Source organism: Sander vitreus, unplaced genomic scaffold, assembly GCF_031162955.1.
Source record: "Sander vitreus isolate 19-12246 unplaced genomic scaffold, sanVit1 ctg270_0, whole genome shotgun sequence".
Taxonomy (NCBI): domain Eukaryota; kingdom Metazoa; phylum Chordata; class Actinopteri; order Perciformes; family Percidae; genus Sander; species Sander vitreus.
Genome location: NW_027595434.1, coordinates 15,759 through 38,346, shown reverse-complemented (window position 1 = coordinate 38,346; position 22,588 = coordinate 15,759). Strand labels below are relative to the sequence as shown.

Sequence of the window (22,588 nt, the reverse complement as noted above, 5' to 3'; positions counted from 1 at the left end):
TAGTCATGGCCTCCCCTCGATCCCGGCCTCCTCTGGCCACATGTCAAAGTGTCCTTGAACAAGACACTGAACGCAAGTTGTTCCCTGGGCACTGTACATGTCCATTGCAAACTCAAATCTTGAATGGGCATTAAATGAATGGGATTTAAAAAAATTAAAATTTACTATATTGTACTGTATGATTGTAGGGTGACCAGTAATAATAAAAGTGACAAATAAAGACATAGAAAAGGTCTGAAAAATCACCACTGATCAGAACACGTAGGCAGTACAATCGGATTAGCAATCAACTGTAGTTTTTTCGTCAGATCTGCGATCATATGTCTTGGACAGCAGCCAAACCCCAGACGGCTAGACAAATGTTAAACTCAAACATGCAGTGAGGGTGAATTGAGAAAATCTAGAAGAGGGCCCCTGTTCGCAAGGTGCAATCCCCCCATCTCCTGTGAAAAGGCTGGGAACATGGAATCTGAGCGGGGCATGTTCTACTTGGATGCTCTACATGTCCTACTTCTGTCATGTCAGCTCATTGTTGCATGTGGCTGTAGTAATCCAACAACACAACAGTTGTAAAAGAAGCCATCATGATGAAAGAGAAGGCCTTTCAGGCTCGCCTAGCCTGGGTAACTTCTGAATCAGTACACAGGTATCTGGATGCAAGGAGGACTGTAGCTTCTGTGGCTGCAGAAGAGGGCAGAGAGGCCATGGAGGAGAACTTTCTGTTGGCCTCAAAGAGTTTCTGCCAAACCATCAGACAAGTCAGGAGTAGAAACAATGGCTTACGGTGCATTCAGACCAAAAAAAACGATCCGGTGATTCTCCGCAGGGGGCAGGGGGAGTGTCAATGAAACGGCCCATTTGTGTGAGGTCCTGTTGTGTTCTTAACCCCCCCCAACAAAGCACAAGTAGACTTTATATTTCACAGTTATTGTTTTCCATCAGATCGTTTATAGATAATGACTTTTCCAACCCCACTTGAAGACTTCAGCTTCATTTCACAGGAGAGAGAGAAAGAAAAGAGAGGAGCAAGACACATCGAGTGCCTTGTTGTTGCAGGAAACATTCAGCTATTACACAAACTCCCGGGCAGTTCAGTGCTCGTCTTTCATTTTTTACCCTCAAAGTGTTTTTAATCTTTCTTGTGGCAGCGATAAAAGCAGTGATGTTTCCTTTTCACTGTACAGGATTCTCAAAACAGGTGGGTTTGCGTTTCGCCAAAAGTTGAGTCGGCCACCTGCGTTTTTTTGAGATTCCCCCCTGCTGCAACCCCTGCCACAGTCTAAACACACTACCCCCATTTGATTGTCGTGGACAGAATTTGAGCAGCTAAGTACTGGGGAAGCATCCAGTTTTGTGATCTAAGGACTGCACTGTTTTGCTGATGATGTAGTTCTGCCTTCTTAATCGACCTGTGACCTCCAGTGCACACTGGGGCAGTTTGCAGCTGTGTGTGAAATGGATGTGCTAAGAGTCAGCTCTGTACTGTGCTAGAAAAGAGTGGATTGGGCCCTTTGGCAATGCTCTCAATTTAAAAGCCGTGTTCCAAACGCTGCTCCGTGGTCTTGATCTTTGGGTGGTGACTGAATGTGCAGACAAACAGTCAAAATGAGTTCAGAGTGTCTGAGTTCAACCTAAATTATTTTACTGGGCTCTATTTAGAATTGAATTGTGCTTGATAAATATACTGTATGGACTGTAGCTTAAGGAAGGTACATGAATTAAATATAAGGAAATAATGGAACACACTGAACAAAGTGTTGGTGACAGCGTTTTTTCTGATGGATAGATAACTCTCTTTAACATGCCAAACCCACTTCACAACACAAGTCCAAGCCAAGCAAAGTGCTTTAGACAAAATGAAGATGCAAGTCAATTTCTCTCCCTGCTCTTCTCCCAGCCCCATTATGAAAGGCAATATTCCACTGATGCTTCTCTTAAGTGGGGTGACATTAGGTTTCTTCATAATACTGTGCTGCTATTATTTTCTTACCAGCTGCGATCAGAATGTATGGATCCTTCATTAGCGTCAATAGCGGGGTCCCCTTCTGACTCTGTGAAGGACAAAGGCACAAGAACAACATTCTATATTAAATACAAAAAGCTTATACCATAGCCCTCAACCCAACCCACTTGTAAAAGACTCAGGTTACAAATCTCAGTGATAAAAAACATTGTTATACTTCCTTTGTATGTTTGCACAAACTGACAACATCACCTCGCTTTGCCAGACCTTCTTCCACAGCGCTGCGGAAGAAGGTCTGGCTAGTCCACACAGCATTCCAGGATGGGAGAAAAACGTGCATTGGTTAATTGCCATTTCTTTAAACCAATCACAATCGTCTTGGGCGGTGCTAAGCGCCAGACGGAGCCACGGTGCCTCTGCTAAATAGTCTCAGGAAGAAACTTGTTTTGGTTGAACGTGTACGTTCAAAAGTAGTTTTAGTCGTGCAACAGAAACCTCAGATTGGACAGATAGTCTAGCTAGCTGTCTGGATTTACCCTGCAGAGATCTGAGGAGCAGTTAACCATAGTTAACAAACAAATAACAAACAAAACGTAAAAGAATGAAATCTGGCGGAATTTCCTGCGGCACCGGAGCAATCCTGGAAGAGGAAGGTTGTGGATATAGACTACCTTTAAGTTAACCTCCTCCTCCCAGTGAAATATAACCTTTGAGAACTACTCTAGGTCATAGCACTGACTGAATTCATTTATGGATAATATTTGCAACAATATTTAAAATGTAATACTGTAATACCCTTGGATACACAAACTCTCCAATGACATTCTTTTCAGTGGGCAGATATGCAAGGCAAAGTAACCAAACACCTGTTAAATACATGGAAACTGGCTGACAGTACTACCTTGGTTTAAAAAAGGTATGAATAAATAATTAAAAACAAATCAAATATAAGAAGAAAATAGAATTCAGTCAGTATTACAAAGACAGAATCAACCCTTTGTAATATTTGGTGGGGAGGGGCTTCAAATTACTGTTAATTTTTGAAAGTCTTAACATGAATCCAACATATTATTAACAAATATAAATCCCCACTGCTTACTGGCCTATAGGTAAGGTAGTCACCATCCATCCACAGATACAGTTCATCCTGAGGAGTTTCTGTGACACATGTATGTTTACCATCAAAACACAATTCATAAAATCATGGCAACAATTATTAGGCTATTTAAATAGATTATTATTCTATGCAAAAAAAAAGGTATGTATAAAGGCTTTAGGCTGCCCTACAAGTTGTTGTAGGCCCAGTTTAATATGCAACTTAATTTTATACAATATATGTAGTAGGGGGTCCCTGCTCCATCTCTCCTTCAGTTCAGGCTTAAAAAACATTGAAGACCCCTGCCTTAAAGTAATAATCTTGAAGATTTTCCTTTAAATAAACGTCTGTTAAGTCACTATCTATTGTTGAATGAGGTAACACAATGGTGATTACCATTATGGCCCACTGATGAAAAGCCCATGAATTTTCAATATTACAAACTGGGTGTCTGTGGCATCATGCCTGGAAAATATCATATGGCGCACAGTTAGTGGCATCATTTCCATCACCCTGCAGAGGTTGGTCCACCAGAGAGGGTAGGCGGAGCTAGCGCAACAGACTTGCTCTTCAGCTGCCAACTGACTGACGTCACACAGGCGACACTGTTTAGATCTCTGGGAAGTGAGATCCCAAAACACACCTACAATTCCCGCTTAGCACCATAGGTGAACGGAGATCTTCCAGATTGTAACTTTTAAGAATTGGCATGTTATTTGGAGCAAATGAAAAGTCAAACACGTTATACATGTAAAACGGAGAATGTGATATACTGCTAAATATAAGCAGAATAACACTATCAGAGCCTAATAGGACTAATGTAGGTACCGTTCACATTTTAACCGGTACCTGAAATATGGTGCCGGTACCCAATGATAGAGCCCTGCACGGGTTTAAAATCTAGACCCTAGCCCGGCCCTGGTCCGAGATGCTCAGGCCCTAGCCTTGTTAAATTAATGGTTATGTTTGACATTGGTAGTGATGACCAATTAGCCAGCGGCTGACAAAGAGTTGACCAAATGTTTGATCAATTTAGCCTCTCGAATCAACACTTGACTTGCCTTCAATAAAATCCATAGATATAAAACACTTCAAGCATATAACAATGTTAGTTTAAATGTCTATTATCACCACTATTGTGAAAAGGCATTTTTGACAGGCGGAGGCAGGCTGCTGCTGCTCGCAACGACGTGCAGGAAAACAAACGGGCGATACAATCTGAACAAATCAATGCTACAACCAGATGCCCAGTCTCTTACAGAGCATGGTGGAGTAAAGAGCACAGCATCCACAGTGGAGGGTTTAAGTCCAGTATTCATTTCTAAGTCTTCCAGCTTTGCTGAAGACACGCTCACTGAAACGTAAATTTTGTAACTAGTGCTGTCAGTTAAACGCGTTATTAACGGCGTCAATTTTTTTTGGTGCGAGATTAACGTTCTTTTTGGCCTAGCAAACTTTGTAGTTTTTTTCACATGCTGTTGCAACAACTAGTAACGTTAGAAAAACTACAACACCACTAGCTAGCTAGACCGGGACCACAACAACAGGCACGCTGCACACACTAGTTTGGACTTGCGAGCCGGCCAAAGAGTAGTAGGCTAACGTTACGTTTTGAGTGGATGGCGAGCGCGAGTCGCCAAAATGGATGCCAATAAGATTCTGAATAGAAAGTTTACTTTTAAAAAGTTGCCAAATGGTTCCATTGACAAGACCAAAGTGATCTTTGTGTTTTCTCGTTGTGAACTGAGCTATCATCGCAGCACGTCCAGTCTGAAAGACCACTTGATGGCCAAGCGTACAGCTGATGGCCAAGCGCACGGCTGATGGCCAAGCGCACAGCTGATGGCCAAGCGCACGGCTGATGGCCAAGCACACAGCTGATGCGAATTCTCCCCTCGTCAAAGCCAGGCGACAATGGCTGACTTCAGACAGAAGCACATCTGCACAAAGCAAGCCAATCCACTTTTCCATGCTGATAAAAGCACTAAAAAGAGAGAAAATAATTGGACAAAAAGAAATCAAGGGACATTTAGAATTGATAAAAATGTGCGATTAATTGCGATTAATTGCGAGTTAACTATGACATTAATGCGATTAATCGCAATTAAATATTTTAATCGTTTGACAGCACTATTTGTAACCCCACCCACCATCTTTACCTAAACCTAACCCATTATTGTCCCGCATGTCAGTTAAGCGTAAGCCAATCCTTCCGAGTTTTTTTGTGATTGTTGCGGGCAAAAATCCTTGATTATGCTGCACGTTTTCTTAAAAAATGCAATGGAATATGCAGGATATTTATGCAATTTTATGCGATGAAATTGCGGGATCTTGCAATTTTTTTTTTCATCATGGCTTCATCGCAGGGTTTGCAGCTTTTCGATGATGTTCACGTCGCGTAATTACGTCACTTCATAACGTTCCCATGGCAACAGGGGAAAATGGCTGCTCTTGTGTGAAGTAAACGCAACATTTTTCAACTTTCTGCTTAGATATATGTGACTTTTTTGCAATAAAATTGCAGGGATTATGAAATCATGCAAGCGCTGCATATTTTGCATGGAAATCGGCAATTTATGCAGCGAAAGTGCGGCGTATTTGAAAAAATGCGGCCCCCGCATAAATATACAGACTTTGGCTGATTATGCATTAAATTATGCGATCGCATAATCATGTTTGTCTGGAGGGACTGGTAAGCCAAGGGTCCCAACCAAAGGCATCTAAATATGATGCCAAAAGACTAGATGCTAAAGGAGACTTTTGCATCAGTAACAATCGCCAAATGCCCCTGACCAAACGTTGCTTTTGACGCGTAAGAATGTGTTGAACATGCACGTTTTCTTTCAGTCGGTACCCTAAAAACTATCACATTCGGCAAGCCTCTGTGGAACCTAATTGAAAGGCCCCTGGGCATATTTTTAGAAATGCATTAAATGAAGAATACTGAAAAGGTGAACGCATCTGCTAATGACCCGCAACAGATTATCTTGTTGGCTTTGCTTCCATCAGTAGATCTGTTTGGTTAGTATCTCCGCTAATATATCAGATCATGTGTCATCCTGAAAAGAAGCAGCAGAGCACTCTTTCTCTCGTTTCTGAAGCAGTCATTAATTAGTGTTCAAAAACTATTTCTAATGAGTTCATTGAAGCCACTGTGAAGTGCTTTTCACTCTCTTTAATCCTAATTGCCCCATACTGTTGTATCTACCCTGCCCCAATCACCTTGCTACAATTATAAAACTCCATGCAGAGGAATAAGCATGAATGTTAAATCAGCCTTGAGTCACGGATCGGATCAATCGGATACATTTTCCGATCAGCACCAAAAAAGGGGTGACGATATATATTTGTAAATGCTTTGCATTTATTACTTAATGAATTGTCATAAAACACACCTTCAAGCTGGGGAGTCGTTTTGCGCCTAAACTTAGCTGTCGTTGCCGCATGAAGCTTACTTTTTGTTGCTTAAACTCAACCGTAGTGTCCGCCGAAACATAGACGTAGACATAGACATAGACGTACTATGTAGCTGGGTACAGCTCTTAGTGCCCTGTACCTGGCTCAAAGCCCCCTATTCTCGGGTGACTCAACTACCAACTTCCGCTGATACGACAGAGGTCTGTAGCCGGCGTCATGGCTTTTTGAGTTCTTCCACTCCTCCAGTAGCCATGACCGTCTTCGTCAACTGCTTTTAACATGCTCTGTTCACGTGAAAAGAAAATTGCGTTGCCTGTATCTTTTCACGGCAATCCATTACACCACTACTCCTTTCCTTGTACTTCTTTTCCAAATAGCCTTCTAATTGGCTGTTGCCTGGTGCCTCTTGGCAGCCATTGTTAAAGACACCCATTGACTCCACAGATCAAAGAAAAGAGCCAGTAATGGTCTGACGAAAGATTACTTTAAATACTTCCAGTTCCCTTTGTTGCTCTCATTCAGGTCATGTGGGCTTATACAGGTTTAAGTCAGTCATTTTTACTTTAGCTTAAAAATGTTTAAGCTCAGAGTTGAAGTTTGGATCCTGAATTTTAAATTGTCCCTGAGTGTCCTTGTTTGCTTGGGTGAATGGCACTGTAAAGTATTTTTGCACTAGTGTCAGGTTAAAGGTTCTATATACAGTAAGTGCAGTCCATTTACCATTTACCAAAGGCCATGGATGTTTTGTTGCATGTCATCCACCTTCTCTGTTTCTCTCCACACTTCCTGTATGTATGATCCAATTTAGAAAAAAATGCCATAAAAAAATTCTTTGAAATGTTCTGCAGCTGTAAAGGTCATCCTAATGAAGTAATAAGCTTTAGGAAATGAATGATCATGCAAACAAACTCACCTCTGGTTCCACCTTGGTGGGCTGACGAACAACAAGCTGCAGAGCTGTAAAGACTTGAATTAACTCAATGTAAGCCTTTGATATATAAGAGAATACGTAATATTCTAAAAATGTATGGACTTGTGTTCAACAATGTTGAGCTCACACATTATCTTTAACATTGCTTCTACAGTGACTATTCTTGGTTTGGATGTACAGTAAGAGACAATGTAACTGTACCTCCATCAAACAAAGCCAGGAAAGCCAGAATAAGGAAAGGAGCCGTCTTCCCAACAAACTCATACATCACACTGCCGAATGGGGGTCCAACTGTGGAGAAAACACTGCATGGTCAGTTATGGAGAGATCAACTTTAATATCACTGCAGTTAATGCAGCTTTTTAACCTAGCTTTTTAAGACAGCTCACGTTGCAACAAGTGTTTCAGGTTAGTTTTGAAAAACGTACCAGGAAAAACACGTTTTAAAATGAGATATTTGTATGGAATGAATACTAAAACCATGAAATATATGTTTTCACTTGTGTACTAAAAATGTTGGGGTGACAAGTTTCATGAAATGGCCCCATTAAACCCCAAACAGTTTTTACTAGCTTAGACTTTGACTGGTTTTAAATGATGAGTTTGTATGTCTTTGGTCACAGCTTTATGGTTTCTTGAAGTTTTGATTGATTATTCACAGAGGATGGGAATGTTTTTTTTCTGTTCAGAACAGATGTGGATGTGTTAAGCTAAGAATCTTGCCTAGTGCAGCTGTAGACAATATGTTATGGCTGTGTTTTTTTTTCTTCCAAAAATGTTATTAATAAGGACACAGCATTAATGGTACACACTCAACCCATCCATCCATCCATCCATCCATCTTCATCCGCTTATCCGGGGTCGGGTCGCGGGGGTAGCAGCTCCAGCAGGGGACCCCAAACTTCCCTTTCCCGGGCCACATTAACCAGCTCCGACTGGGGGATCCCGAGGCGTTCCCAGGCCAGGTTGGAGATATAATCCCTCCACCTAGTCCTGGGTCTCCCCCGAGGCCTCCTCCCAGCTGGACGTGCCTGGAACACCTCCCTAGGGAGGCGCCCAGGGGGCATCCTTACCAGATGCCCGAACCACCTCAACCCGCGCTCCATGTTTAGTCTGTTGGCAGCTTTACAGAAATGTCTCTTTGTTGGACTACGCTTGTTTACATACCTAACACTCCCATTGCCAGCCCCCCCAGGGCGATCCCGATAGCGTGGCCTCTCTCCTCATCATCGGTGTACACACTCGCAAGCATTCCCATTCCTGAAAACACACAGACGTAAAGATCCTGCATGAATTATCACTTGTTCATACAGGTTTTAAACAACGAAACCATTACTGATACAGCAAGTCCTATAAGAGTTATTGTCAGCGTGTTCGTTTGTTGAGAAGAAGGTAAAAAGTCACTCCAACATCAGATAAAACGTCTAAAACTTCTCTCCTTCTGTTCAAGATTTATTTCCAAGCAATAAGGCAGAAAAAGGGTACAGGAATACACAGCTGTGGGCAACAGTTTGCTTCGTTCTGAAAACTCCGCAAACTGAGCCCCGAATTCTTTGTCTAAACAGTTTAAATACTATTCTACTCCGGCGCGTTCTTCTCTCATTGGTCCCGGCAGGTGTCAGGTCTGTTTTGTGCGTCCAATGGCTTTTCCAGACGTCTCCTGAGGGGAGGGATTCTCCTTGAAACATGATATGCCTAGTTTTTAAATGTTGTATTAAATGTGTCAAAACTGGTTAAAAGTTCAAACTAAAAGCAAAGATATGATGTATGTTCCCTTAATATTTGACTGGCATGTTTATCATCTGTCAAGGAGCATCCCTGATCTTCGCACCTCTCCCAGTCGCACATCCTCTCTCTGGACAAGGGGCTGGCAACGGGCCAGCCTGTAGCGCCTTGGGCGCACAGCAGGAGACTGCTGACTTGACACAAGGATAGCTGAGTTCAATAGTTCAGATGGCGTCATCTCTTGTAACTTTCCATTCAGGGCTGTGCTTGAAATTAAACCCTCCCATCAGACACCCTATCAACAGGTTCTGAAAATCCTCATTGGATGATCTCCTTCTGTGCTGTATTAACCCTTTATCTGCATTATGAGTACACTGAAGTCAATTTGAAACATTCCATTACACAGAAAGAAAGTTATTAAAACTGATTGATCATATAATCCAGAAAGTCATTATTACTAATTGTTTATATTATTATAATATGATATTGAAAGTCATTATACATGACTGTTTACTCAGGGCCTTGGTGTGACTTATTTAGTTGAACTTAGGCACATAACTTTTATTATTTCTTCACATTATACAGGAAATACTTTTTGTGATTGACATGAGTGCCACTGTAACTAGTTCAATGATGATGATGACTTTCTTATAATATGCACCTCAATTGTATGCAGTATATATAATAGGGGGTTCCTACTCTTTTTCTCTTTCAGCTAAAGGGCCTGTAATTGTTGCAATTACATTATAATAATGTATAATTTGTTGTGTGAGAATTTATATAAGTTGCATTTGGTATTAATACATGATTTTTATTTGGTAAAAGGAAAGTACTTTTGAAGTCTCCGCGCAAGGCCCGTTGGGATGAGCACGCGTGAGAAAGTCACAGCAAGCTTACAGAAAGCACGGACAATTTAATACTCTGATGAAAGTTTTACAATTGTTACAACGAATGTCAGCGATCACAGGGAAACCTCTTCAGACTAACTAACTTACTAACCAACTAGGTATGTTGTTTTGTACAGTATGTCTGTATTTTACTTTGGTGAATGTCATTCTACATGCTGTGCATGTCATTCTATTAAGCTAGTCTATATTAACAAGGTTCCACTTGGTGCCGCCGGAAATTCCCCTGAATGACTCTTTTTAGGCCGGATGTCCATTACCTTCCTCTTCCTTTGTGTTGGCGTTCTAACCTCCGGTGGATTTCTGGTTAACTGCTCCTCAGATCTCTGCAGGTTAAATCCAGACAGCTAGCTAGACTATCTGTCCAATCTGAGGTTTCCGGTTGCACGACTAAAACTACTTCTGAACGTACACGTTCCACCAAAACAAGTTCCTTCCTATTTAGCAGAGGCACGGCGGCTCCGTCCAGCGCTTAGCATCGCCCAAGAGGATTGTGATTGGTTTAAAGAAATGCCAATAAACTAGAGCGTGTTTTTCTCCAATCCAGGAATGCTGTGTGGACTAGCCAGACCCTCTTCTGCAGGAAGGTCTGGCAATGCAAGACTAATATTAAGCTAATGTGTTCTTTATATTTTATCGTTATACTGTGTGTTTAGTTTTCACGCTGGATTTGGAGAGATACTTTGAATAAACCAGTAGCAAGAAAGCCACTTGTGTCTACCTGTTCTTCGAGGGAATTATAGGGCGCAAAAAAACATTGGCGACCCGTGCCCTACACTCTTTCCATTGCATGACAGAACCGGGGTCTTCACCCCCTGTCTAGTATTGCAACATTTAGGCTACAAACAATAATGCAACACTAATTTAAATAACAGGCTCAGTCAATAACACGAGCCAATATTTATTTATTGTCTATTTTAATTAATATGAATGTATTCAGATGAATAGCTGAACAGATGACGAACTGGATATGAGCATCACAGGGAATTAGAGGGGGGTCTTACCAGCCACAGAGGAGCAGGACGAGCCCACACCCTGCAGGGATCTGGCCACAAACAGCAGAGTGTAGCTCGATGAGAAGGCAAACACTTCACAGTAGCAGGAACAAGAGAAATACAGACAGAAACATCAGGCATGATGCAAGCATTCAGATTTCTGATAATGACGAGACGTTGGATGGAACTTACTGATAGTAGAGAGGAACATGATACAGAAGCCAGCGAACAGGGGAAGCTGGTATCCTATTCTAAAGGGACAAAGAGAAAAAAAGACTACATTTAAGCTTATAAATAGTTTGAGGTGTCTACACACAAATAAATGGCTTCATTGAAAGGGGAAATTCATTCTTTTCAGCATATTGTCCCTCTCTAAAGCAGTGAGACCTAAACAGATTCAATGTAGAAGTTATGGAGGACTGCTAATTATTTAAATGGGAAATGCTTCAACCAGTTAAGGTTATATTGCTGTACATATGCATACGAATTACAGTTAAAATCCACTGTCAGTTTGAATACATTATTGAATACATTATTGCAGGTATGGAGGATGTAGATCGTCTCCAACTGTGTATGAAGTATCAAAATGGAAGACACAACCAGTATGGATTCATTACCTGAGAGCCAAAATGATTCAAATAAACTGCATAAATAGTGTCTTTTTAACACCATAGACACAAAGCATTTGAAGAAATTCTGAATATTCACTGAACATTTATCTCACATTCTGCTCAAATCTTCGGACTGGCTCTGTTCTGGTAGCTTTGATTCTTCAGAATTTTCTTGAACCATTGTTATAATAATATGTATAATATAAAGTTATCCTCTAGATTTTAGGTGCCACTCAACTTGCAGCAAAAAAGAATGAAAAATGTGAAGAAGTAAAAATCAAACCTAAAATCCACGATAATGGCTCCTCCTTGCAAATTTTAGTCCAAAAGAATCTAGCGACAGTACTATCGAAGCTAAATTGGCCTTCTATGATAGCAGCAGTCTCTAAGCTGCTGGCTGAATGGCTAACAGATGCAGACAGGTAGTTCATTAAAGCAAAGCCATTATTATTTAAAAGATGTGGCCATTGGGTGGCAACAAACCAACATATTACCTGACATATTTGCATAAAGTTGTTATGGCTTTCATTTATAAGCATTCATTTGAAGTCATGTTTCTGGTAGCTTAACAAAAGAAAGTCCATAATTCACATGTTAGCTCTGTTTTGGTCTCAATAACAAATTCAATTTATAATGTCTGCATTGGTGGTGATCATGAGAATAGTGTTCTCCTTAATGGAGTTTAAGTACGAGTACATTTTGAAAGGCTATTTGTTGATTGGCTGCCTGACATTTGAGTAACTCATCCAGCTATCCATGCAGGAAAAAAGACAATGCACATGCACACATAATCGGGAATTCCGCCGTTTTTGATTCAGTTTGACTGGATCTGGAGCTGACATGACATTCACACTCAAAACCAACATGACATTAAACTGACAGGGTTTCAATATGCAGCATTAGATTTCCCTCTCTAAAACTTGAAAAGGGAGTCTGTTGCTGCTTTTTCTCTTCAATTTCTGTTGGATGTTGAATTAGATAAGAGTATGTTATTCTGTGTTGCTCTCTGGCTGCCTTTCCAAAAACAAAGTAGAATTTGGCCCTGGGCTAGCAGGAAGCCTCTGTGGCCTGAAAGGAAAGCTGTCATACTGTGATTGTCTTGCTCTGTCCTTTGTTATTCGGCTTTAAATGAAATAATTTCCTCTCCAATGTTTTTTGTGTGTCTTTAACAGTTCTTGCATCATGTCATAAAATGTCACATAGAGCACCATTGTAGTTATTGCAAATATGTTCTTTACATGTATTTAAATGAGCCAAACACTAAGTTGTAGACGTATTGCATTTGTTACAATTGGCAATTTCTAAAGTAACCAGTAGGAAAGAGTGTGATGGTGGTCACTGAAAAGTCAGTGTTTAACACATAATACGGTGACAGCAACAAACCGAGTCTAGTACGAAGCAGAAAGTTAGATCTATCCTCATGTTGATTGTTACTGAATGATTAAGAAAGTAAAGGGAATTATATGCTAGGATGAATGGCAACTTGTGGCTTTCTGTTCATTATGTGACAACTACATGAATTTCGATTGCTTCAACGGATTTTGTGACAGTAATTTCCAGGCTGCTATTACAAAAGCAACAATAATGTTCCAGGTTGCCTGTGAAAACCCTTAACCAGCTAATTCCCCTGCTGTAAATGCTACATATTAAATGTATCCACACAGAGACACAAAGAGAAAAACCTACCTGTTTGTGAGAGGGCCTATGAAGGGGTTGATAATCAGCTGTACGGTGGCCTTGGAGGCGAACAGCAATCCCACTTTGACATTCTCATTGAGCAGCCTGCTGGCAGACTGGGGGCAGTCAGAGGAGTTGTGTGGCAGCTCTGTGGCAGCAGGGGCCGTAGGGACCAGGTCCAGAGACCTGGCTGTGGCGTTGGAACCTGATGACCTCACGGTGTTGTCGTATAAGGACACAATGCTGTGAAAGGTTCCTGGAGCTGCCGGCTGCGACGCGGTGCTGTTCTTCAACACCACGTCTGTTGACTCATCCAGAGTGTACAGGTAGCTGGGGATGATGGGAACTAGAGGGCATAAAGAGGTGAGAGGAGATCGAGGCAATGAAAAATGACACGACCACTGACAGACTGCATAATGCTGTTCCAGATATTACGGCAACATTTGTCAGCAGAGAACAAGAGGGCTAATCACAAGCACTAACCTAAAGAAAGAAAGAGACCTCCATGACCACATCACCAAAAATGACATTAAAGAAAAGAAAAAAGAATTAAATTCAACTTTATGTGTCAAATAATACCAGCAGTCATCTCAAGACACTTTACAGATAGAGTAGGTCTAGACCACACTCTTAATTTACAAAGACCCAACAATTCCCCCCAAGAGCAAGCATTTGGTGTGACAGTGGTGAGGAAAAACTTCCTTTAAACGGGCAGAAAAATCAAACAGAACCTGACTCTTGGTGGGCGGCCATCTGCTGCTGCCAGTTGGGACACAGAGACACTGATTCAGATATACAGAAATATGATGCATAATAATTATAGCAGTTGGTATGATGAACAGTGGCAGTTACAATAACAATTAAAGCTGCAAGCAGCGATGAATGGGCCCTGGCTTTCTTGCAGTCGGGGGTACTGGCAGACGCAACATCACATGTAGACCACACATTCTAAGTTTCATGTAAATCGGAATAACTTTTGCCAAGATACAACCGTCCATGTTTTAACAGCCACCTACAGGAAGTTGTTCCTACATAACTTGCGCATTATTTTAGCTATCAAAATTCTTTTGAAAACTTTTGGTCACGAGGGTCCACCGAGTCTATATCCAAGTTTTCGTGCAGATTGGACTCATGGCCCAGGAGAAGTTAGACAAAGTATGTTTCCCATATATCGCGATGTGGCTAATTAATTAAAGAAATTCTAACAGCGCCATCTAATGGCTGATTCACTCTAAATTTGGCATGGATGCTCAAGCCTCTATGCGGAACAACTGTGTCATGTTTGGTGTCAATCGGAATAAATCTTGGTAACAGACGCAACTTCCTGTTTCGACAGCCCCCTACAAGAAGTTGGTCCTCTGTAACTTGTGCATTGTGCTAGCTATCAAAATTCTTTTGATAACTTTTTGTCATGAGGGTCCACTGAGTTTACGTGTACATTTTTGTGCAGATGGGACTCACGCTCTAGGAGGAGTTAAAAAAAAGTAGATTTTGTTCAAAGCGAATTTGCTAATTAATTTTCAAAAATTAGAGCAGCGCCATCTAAAGGCCGATTGATGCCATATTTGGCACACAGCCTCATTGGAACATGAGGAACAACTATTCTAAGTTTTGTGTCCATTGGAATAGCTGTTGGCAAGATACAACCGTTCCTGTTTCCACACCCACCTACAGGAAGTTGGTCCTCTGTAACTTGCGCATTGTGTTAGCTATCAATATTCTTTTGATAACTTTTTGTCAACAGGGCCCACTGTGCCTATCGGACTCACGTCCCAGGAGTAGTTAGACAAAGTAGGGCTCCCATATGTCAATATTTTGCTGATTAATTAAAAAAAAATTAAAACAGCGCCATCTAATGGCCGATTGCCGCCAACTTTGGCACAGATGCTAAACCGGCTATGAGGAACAACCTTGTCAAGTTTTGGGGCAATCGGAATAATTGTTGCCAAGATAACTTGCACATTTTTTCAACTATCAAAATTCTTTGGATAACTTCTCGTCATGAGCGTCAACAGATACTACCTGCAAAGATTCAAGAAGATTGAAATCACAGCCTAGGACGAGTTTGAAAGAATGTAAAACATATGAAAAATGCATAATTAAAAATGGCCGCCTTCCAGTTGGGCAGAGCTAATGAAGGTAAATGGGAAATATGTCCGCAATGATTAGAGAAATATGGGTATTAAATCTGGTGAAGATCAGAGCAACTATGTCCAAGTTAAGGCCTTCCAGGCATTAGGGAGCGCTATGGAGCCCACTTACAGGTTTGGGCCAAATCGCTGTACGGTCTCGCAAAGCTCCCAGGTGTTTATGTGGGCGGCAATTTTTGTGAGTTTTCGTATATATTGGGGCCGTCAAAAATGTGCCCAAGTGCTAAAACCATTTAGGGGGCGCTATAGAGCAACCATACCACTCCCAAGCCTAAATGTGAATTCAGATAAAAGAGTTTACTATTGTGCACATGGCTGCAAAATCTTGAGAGTTTTCGTGCATCCTAAAGTCCTCAAACAAGTGTTCGTAAAATGAGATATTTACACAAAAAACAACATTTCGGAAATTATAGAATTTTGTAATTTTTTTCTAAAAATAGCATCATGGACTTGAAGATGACCAATCACTACAGAACATTGCAATTTTCACCAGTTGTGACGTGTGCAATTTTTTTGAGTTTTCATGCATGCTAACCCCCTAAAAAATGCGACGAGGAATTGGGAATAATAATAATCTGACCAAAAACAATAGGTTCCTTCACACTTTCGTGCTCGGGCCCTAATAATTCCTTCAGTTCCAATAGGGCCTTCGCCGCTGTCGGCGCTCGGGCCCTAATTAAAGCTGCAAGCAGCGATGGACTGGCCCTCGCGCCTCTGCACACGTTGGGGTTACAGGCGGTTGCCGCTCCTTGCAACCGTGCATTTGTGCGGCACTCAGACATTGCAAATCGTCACCAATGAAAAGGTGACTCTCTGCTGAGTTCAATGATACCTCACACAAGACTCTACGTCATACAGTTCATTAGCCAAAGTTCGTGGCCAAAGTATAGGGGTCGGGGCAAACCTTTACCAATAAAAAAGTAAGTCTCTGCTGAGTTCATTGATACCTCACGTAAGACTCTACCCTAAACGGGTCACCAGTTAGGAAAGGTGGCGTGGCTTAAGCATAGAGGGGCGGGCCAAACCATTACCAATGAATAAGGAACTTTCTGCTGAGTTCAATGACACCTCACACAAGACTGTACCTTAAACAGTTCAAATGTTATGACAGGGGGCGTGGCTTGAGTAAGTGGGCGTGGTTAAAGTATAGGGGGTGGCTCAGTATCACATGTAGACCACACATAAGTTTCATGTAAATCAGATGATGTTTGTCATATAAGGCGCATTTCCTGTTGCCAGCGGGGGGCGCTATGACCAAAAGTCAATATTGTCAATCGTGAGAAATTTCGGGCAGATACGACAACGTACACTCAAGTTACAACAACTTCTTTGTTCATCGCTAAACACTCAAAATGGCCACCATGCCACACCCACACTGTTTGACGAAAAGTTTTTCTTTTAATAACTTTTCATCTTTAAGGTGTTGAGATGGTACAGACCAAATTTGAAGTCAGATGAAATCTCTAGGAGGAGTTCGTTAAAGTATAGCACGTAGAGTTTTGGGCATACTTCCTGTTGCCACCAGGGGGCGCTATGACTTTGAGTCAATTTTGCCTGGTAAATGTCCTCAAAGTTAGAGTCTTATGAATCCTGAAAAGTTTCGAGCCAATTGGACCATGTACACTCAAGTTACACAGGGCCATGCCCTATGACGAAAAGTTTTTCTTTTAATAACTTGTCATCTGTAACATCTTAAGATGGCACAGACCGAATTTGAAGTTGATCGGATGAAATCTCTAGGAGGAGTTCGTTAAAGTACGACGTGGAAATCGCACTAATTTTGAACTTTCAATTCAAAATGGCGGACTTCCTGTTGGGTTTAGGGTATGGCTCCAATGAGCTTTTTTGTACGTCTTGACATGCTACATATGTGTACCCAGTTTCGTTAGTCTGCGTTAAACGTACTGCAGGGGCTCAATTTTTTTAACTTTGTAGTGGGCGCTAGCGAGCCACTTTTGTGCGCCTATTCCCGAATCCCATAAAATACGTAAATCTTCACCAGGATTGATGCGACCGCCAATTTTGTCTGTCGGCGCTCGGGTCCTAATAATTTCTTCAGTTTCAATAGGAGCTTCGCCGCTGTCACTCTAGAACTATGACTAGTATTAATAGTAGTAACAATGCAGGGCGTGGAGCAGGATTACGGCAGCAGCTGCAACCACGATTTAGGTGCCACCACAATCCAAGGAAATCTGCGATTTATTTATAATTATGCCCACATTTCTCACTTAGCCCTGATGGTATCTATTCTTACATCTAGTCTCAGATATCAGCCCTTCTTCTGCCACCACCTAATAAAATATAAGTGAATGGAATTCTTTTGTGGTGCTCAAAGCACCAAAGTTTTTTTTTCGTCTTTTCTGACCTATAAATGTTGTTATAATGTTCTATAGTCATGTTAAACGATACCAAAGTGTAAAATAATTAGGTAAATGCATTAAGACTTGAGTCCTGCAGGCAACTTGTCTCAGTGGGCTCTTTCAATTTCCTGGATTTGTCTATGTCAATGAAACGGACTTCCCTACATGGTCATGCTGCTCCAGCTCAGACCCGGGAAGATGACCAATTACAACAGAGTGGGCTTGGCTGGAGGGGGGGAGGTGGCGAGGGAGAGCAAAGGGGAGGAGGAACTTAAACCAAGCTTTCAGAGGAGCTGTAGATGACCCTAAGAAGTTTCCCGACAATCTACAAAGTTTGTTGTGAGGTGAATCATGACAGGCTGCTCTATAGTAGTCCTGAACCAAAAACTAATACCAGAAAAGATGTATAATAGCTGCTCTTTAACATTTGAATGAATGCAGAAAAACATCATGGCTTTCCAGAAACAATGTCCCGCCTCCTCTACAATCATCCTTGCTATTCACAGTAATCATAGGAATGGTTGACAGTGAGCCCTGTGGATTATGTTGCTGGTAAAAAAAACGGTATATGACATTTCACAGCTTCGACCACCACGAAAGATTCAATTCACCTCCATTGTATTGGGTGGTGGGAGAAGTTTCAGAAGTTCAGGCTGAATTTGGGGGAAACAATACAGATTACATCTAAATCATTTCCTTTTGATGGAATGGTGTGGCCATAAGTGTAGCCATAGGGCTGATCATTCAGTGTTTCAGACTAGGGGTGCACGATATATCGACTCAATATCGTTATCGCGATATCACGTTGCGCAATATTATACCGAAAGTCTTGAGATAATTACGTGATATTTTGTTTGCGTTGTATCCCGCCCGACACCTACCCATAGAGTATAGAAGCAACAAGAGGCAAAACTCAATAGAACGTTGTGTTACATTCAGTCCAAGATGGCGGAGCTGCAGTTCCATTGAGTTTCCCCTCTTGTTACTATACTCTTTGATGCACCTCTCGAAAAATACACATCACTTGGTAGCGTTGTATTTCCCCCCACTCATGTCCTGGTTCTCCTTTCTCCATCAACAACATGACATCAAGGAGAGGGTTAACTTCTCCTGCTCCAGATTTCCTACTGTGGTCAGAAAGAACAGAGGAGACACCTTGTTTCTCTCACTATGACTCTAGAGTCGCTACTCACTCCGAAGAAAATCGCCGTCACTCTCTCACTTCTTCCTCGCTCTACCACACACACACACACATGCCGGCTCAACCATGGCCTCCTCGCACACACCACAGCACGTATAAACATCAGCTGCGTGGAGCCTCCGCAGAACCATAAAACGAAGCGAAAGAAAAGAAAGGAGCTAAAGAGAGAGCAAAGAGTGGAGCAAAAAGAACACAAAAGTAAGAAAATGAGTGTTGCTCTGGGAGACGACGAAATAACAGAGATTGGAAGGAAAGTTTAGCGGCCAAAAGTAACCTACAGTCACATTAGCTACAAAAGAGAGTGACATGCACTCACTTGTGGGAGCTCCTGGGCATGCCTAGCCTACCCCTGGTTGCTTGGCAACAGTAAACAGAAATTCTCCGGTGCTACCTTAAACCACATCTTAAAAGTTACTTCAGAAGTATTGTTAAGTCACAAGAACAATGTTTTTGGATTTAAAAGTATTTATTTCTCGATAAAAGTAACACAATATATGAGATTAAATGCCAAACATATCAGATATATACATAAATACGTTGTCCTGAAGCATTTTCCGCCATCTTGAATTATTTTCTTTGACTCGCTCGAGCCACTGACATACGTCACGTTGCCCTCACGCTGCCTTCACTCTGATTGGCTGTCGCTCGTGGCCAAACGGCCACTCCCAGAGTGATAGAGAAAGACATTATATATTTATAATCTCTATGACATTTATATCTCTATGGCTCTGGCCACTCCCATTGAAAATGAATGGTAGCCTGTTGCTTTGTCTCTGTCTCTTGTAGCTAATGTGACTGTAGGGTAATGCCTCCTCCTTGGTAGCTTGGAAATACTTTGGCTTTAAGCCAACAGATGTACATTGCATTGTTTTTTATACTGTAGTGTATATACAACAAGTACAACATGTCCTGTTCTATAGACATGCTCTTTATTTATTTTATACTGTCCAACCAGTACAACATGTCCTGTTCTGTAGACATGCTCTTTATTTATTTTATACTGTCCAACCAGTAAAACATGTCCTGTTCTGTAGAGACATGTTGGACGAGTCCAATATGACCGTCAGTTGAAATAAACCTTTTTTTTGTTATAAATCTATTTTGATGCGTTTGCCCATAACTTTGGTAATTTTACCTATGTTTAAAAATATCGAAATTAACATCGATATCGCAATATTCATTATCGATATCGCAATATCACATTTTTTCAATATCGCGCACCCCTATTTCAGACTAAATGTTTCATATATTCATCTTCTACTGTGCAAAAAGCTGGCACTCTGTTTTTATGGCATTTCTGTGAATTTTATGGCTTTATTAGGGAGTTTTAAGAAGAGAGGTGACAGGAAATGAGAGTAGGAAGAAGCTCAGAACAACATGCAACAAAGGTTCCCGGTTTGCTTTTCATGTTCAGCACCCAAAACCCCAATGCCACGGGGCGACCCCACACCCTGACATTCTATTATATTGCTGAGTGGAACTTTATGTAGGAGAGTAATATAGCACTGCTCATGACGTGATGCAGGCAGGCAGAAATACGCTCACGGTCGAATGTTGCTGCTGGTAACAGAAAATAAAGACATTTGTACAGCAAGACTCTTCAGAGTGAATCAGTGAGACAAACCAGGTTGAGGGAACTGGTATTAAAAAAAACAATCTACCTTTTTTGATTCTTCATGGAAACATGTTCTATTTTCTCACATGACAGACATTGAATAACAAACACATCAACAAAATTGTTGGCCCATTGTGTTCTGCTGCTGCTTCTGGACACGCTTTGTCTGTTTGGCTATTTGCCCTCTTTATGATGCAACACCCTTAAACAAATGTCAATCAACACATAGTTAACACGGTCCGTTGGTAAACCCTCTTTAAAATATGAGTTTCTGTGATTGGTTACTAATAGAGTTAAGCCTTGAGATTATAAAGTATTAGCCAGACAGAAACTGTTGGCATTGGCAGTGTAGAACTAAAGCTACAAAAATATATAAGCTATATAACTTTACATCATTTTTACATTTTGTAACAGAAAGAAAGGAATTATAAAAAATATGAATAATATATTCATATATTGAATTTGCATGGATGGCACTCTCATCCATACAATGTCCAAATAGTATAAATGATTGTGATAGTGGACATGAAATATGATCTACGATTTTGAATACTGCAGTGATTGAACATTAATGTGGGTTAGACTTTAAAGGCTGCATGTAACCAACAGATGTCATTTTCTCTCTTTAGGTTATTTTCAATGATTCAATTCAACCATTTCAATAATTGTGCATCACGTGCCAAGGTCTGCTTCATACTAGTGGAGCGATCTGCTTTAACAGCCTTAATTCAAGATCCTGTCTCTATAAAGTTCTATGAATAGATGAGAATGGTTCCAGCTGTCAGAAACAGATGCAGAGTGTTTGGAAGCTGCAGGTCTGACTCAGTGATCCAACAAAGACGTATCTGATTGCCTACAGACGTAACACAAATTGTCAAAAACCTTTAAACTATTATTTTATACCTATTAGTAATGATGTAAACTATATTTTTAAGGAAGAATCAATAGAAATGTTTATTATATATTAGATGCATTTTATATCATCAAAATACCTAAAATAGGATATTTTAGAAAAGTATGAAACGTATTTCAAAGGGTGCTGTGGAAATGATTGGGATGATAATGACACACACACACACACACACACACACACACACACACACACACACACACACACACACACACACAGAGGGTTGAGTCCGCACACTGCGCTGATCTGCTGGCTGACTGACTGACTGGAGCTAAAGACACTGGGCATCTCTGGACAGACCTGGGGAACTGGACTACCTGTTGCAAAGAAGAAAACGAGAAAAGTAGGAGTGTACCTACCGACTACAGTCAGCAGCATGTTATCCAAGAGCAGAGCAACGAAAACAATGAAGAGACTCAGTTTCCTCGACTGGCTCTCCTCTCGGAGCCATTTGATCAAACTAAACTGCCGAAGCGCATCCAGTCTCCCCATGGTGTTAGTCCCGAAAAGAGCAGGGCAATAGAACGGACGACAGAACCTCCTGGAGAGAGACAAGTGCCAATGATTGGTCAGTAACTTTAACAAATAACCCTCCCAGTCTATGTGGAGCGGTGGATAAACTGCTGAGAATGTGAGGCAGAGCGCTGCAGAGCATCTTACCTGGGATGCGCAGGGGCCAACAGCAGCGGAAGCAGCGCGGCTGGGAGGACGGGATGCTGTCTTTCTACTGACTGGAGCCACCGCTGACGTCACTCAACCTTTATGTGTGTGGGTCCCCGTCAGACCTACCTTCACACATTCAAACCGCAACTCGATTAGATCAGCCCAAACAATGGACAACACACACAACGCCTAACACTCGGCTGTAATGATGATGGATCAATACTGAGCTGATGCCACCGTGTGAGCTTTCACACTGCTCGCTTGATCAGAAACAGGGCTCAACGCAACTCTTCTTATTAACAACAGCATTTTATAAAGTCAGAACAGACAATACTAATACTACTACTACTACTAATAATAATAATAATA

At 41.3% G+C, this 22,588-nt stretch overlaps 1 protein-coding gene across 2 annotated transcripts in view; it reads right to left on the bottom strand.

The window, feature by feature from the left end:
- LOC144513526 (synaptic vesicular amine transporter-like) overlaps nt 1-22,371 on the bottom strand; it is a 36,042-nt gene extending 13,671 nt beyond the window's left edge. Inside the window, exons 1-9 of one of the 2 annotated variants that reach the window (XM_078244623.1) lie at nt 22,217-22,371; nt 21,916-22,097; nt 13,330-13,666; nt 11,225-11,283; nt 11,042-11,125; nt 8,575-8,667; nt 7,609-7,698; nt 7,390-7,433; nt 1,991-2,045 (exon numbers count right to left, since the gene is read on the bottom strand). In XM_078244623.1, the coding sequence (XP_078100749.1) occupies nt 1,991-2,045; nt 7,390-7,433; nt 7,609-7,698; nt 8,575-8,667; nt 11,042-11,125; nt 11,225-11,283; nt 13,330-13,666; nt 21,916-22,048 (895 nt within the window). In that variant the 5' untranslated portion in view covers nt 22,049-22,097; nt 22,217-22,371. Of the gene's footprint in view, nt 1-1,990; nt 2,052-7,389; nt 7,434-7,608; nt 7,699-8,574; nt 8,668-11,041; nt 11,126-11,224; nt 11,284-13,329; nt 13,667-21,915; nt 22,098-22,216 lie in introns of both variants that reach the window. The other variant, XM_078244622.1, reaches the window with a different exon arrangement.
- Between the last annotated feature and the right edge of the window lie 217 nt (nt 22,372-22,588).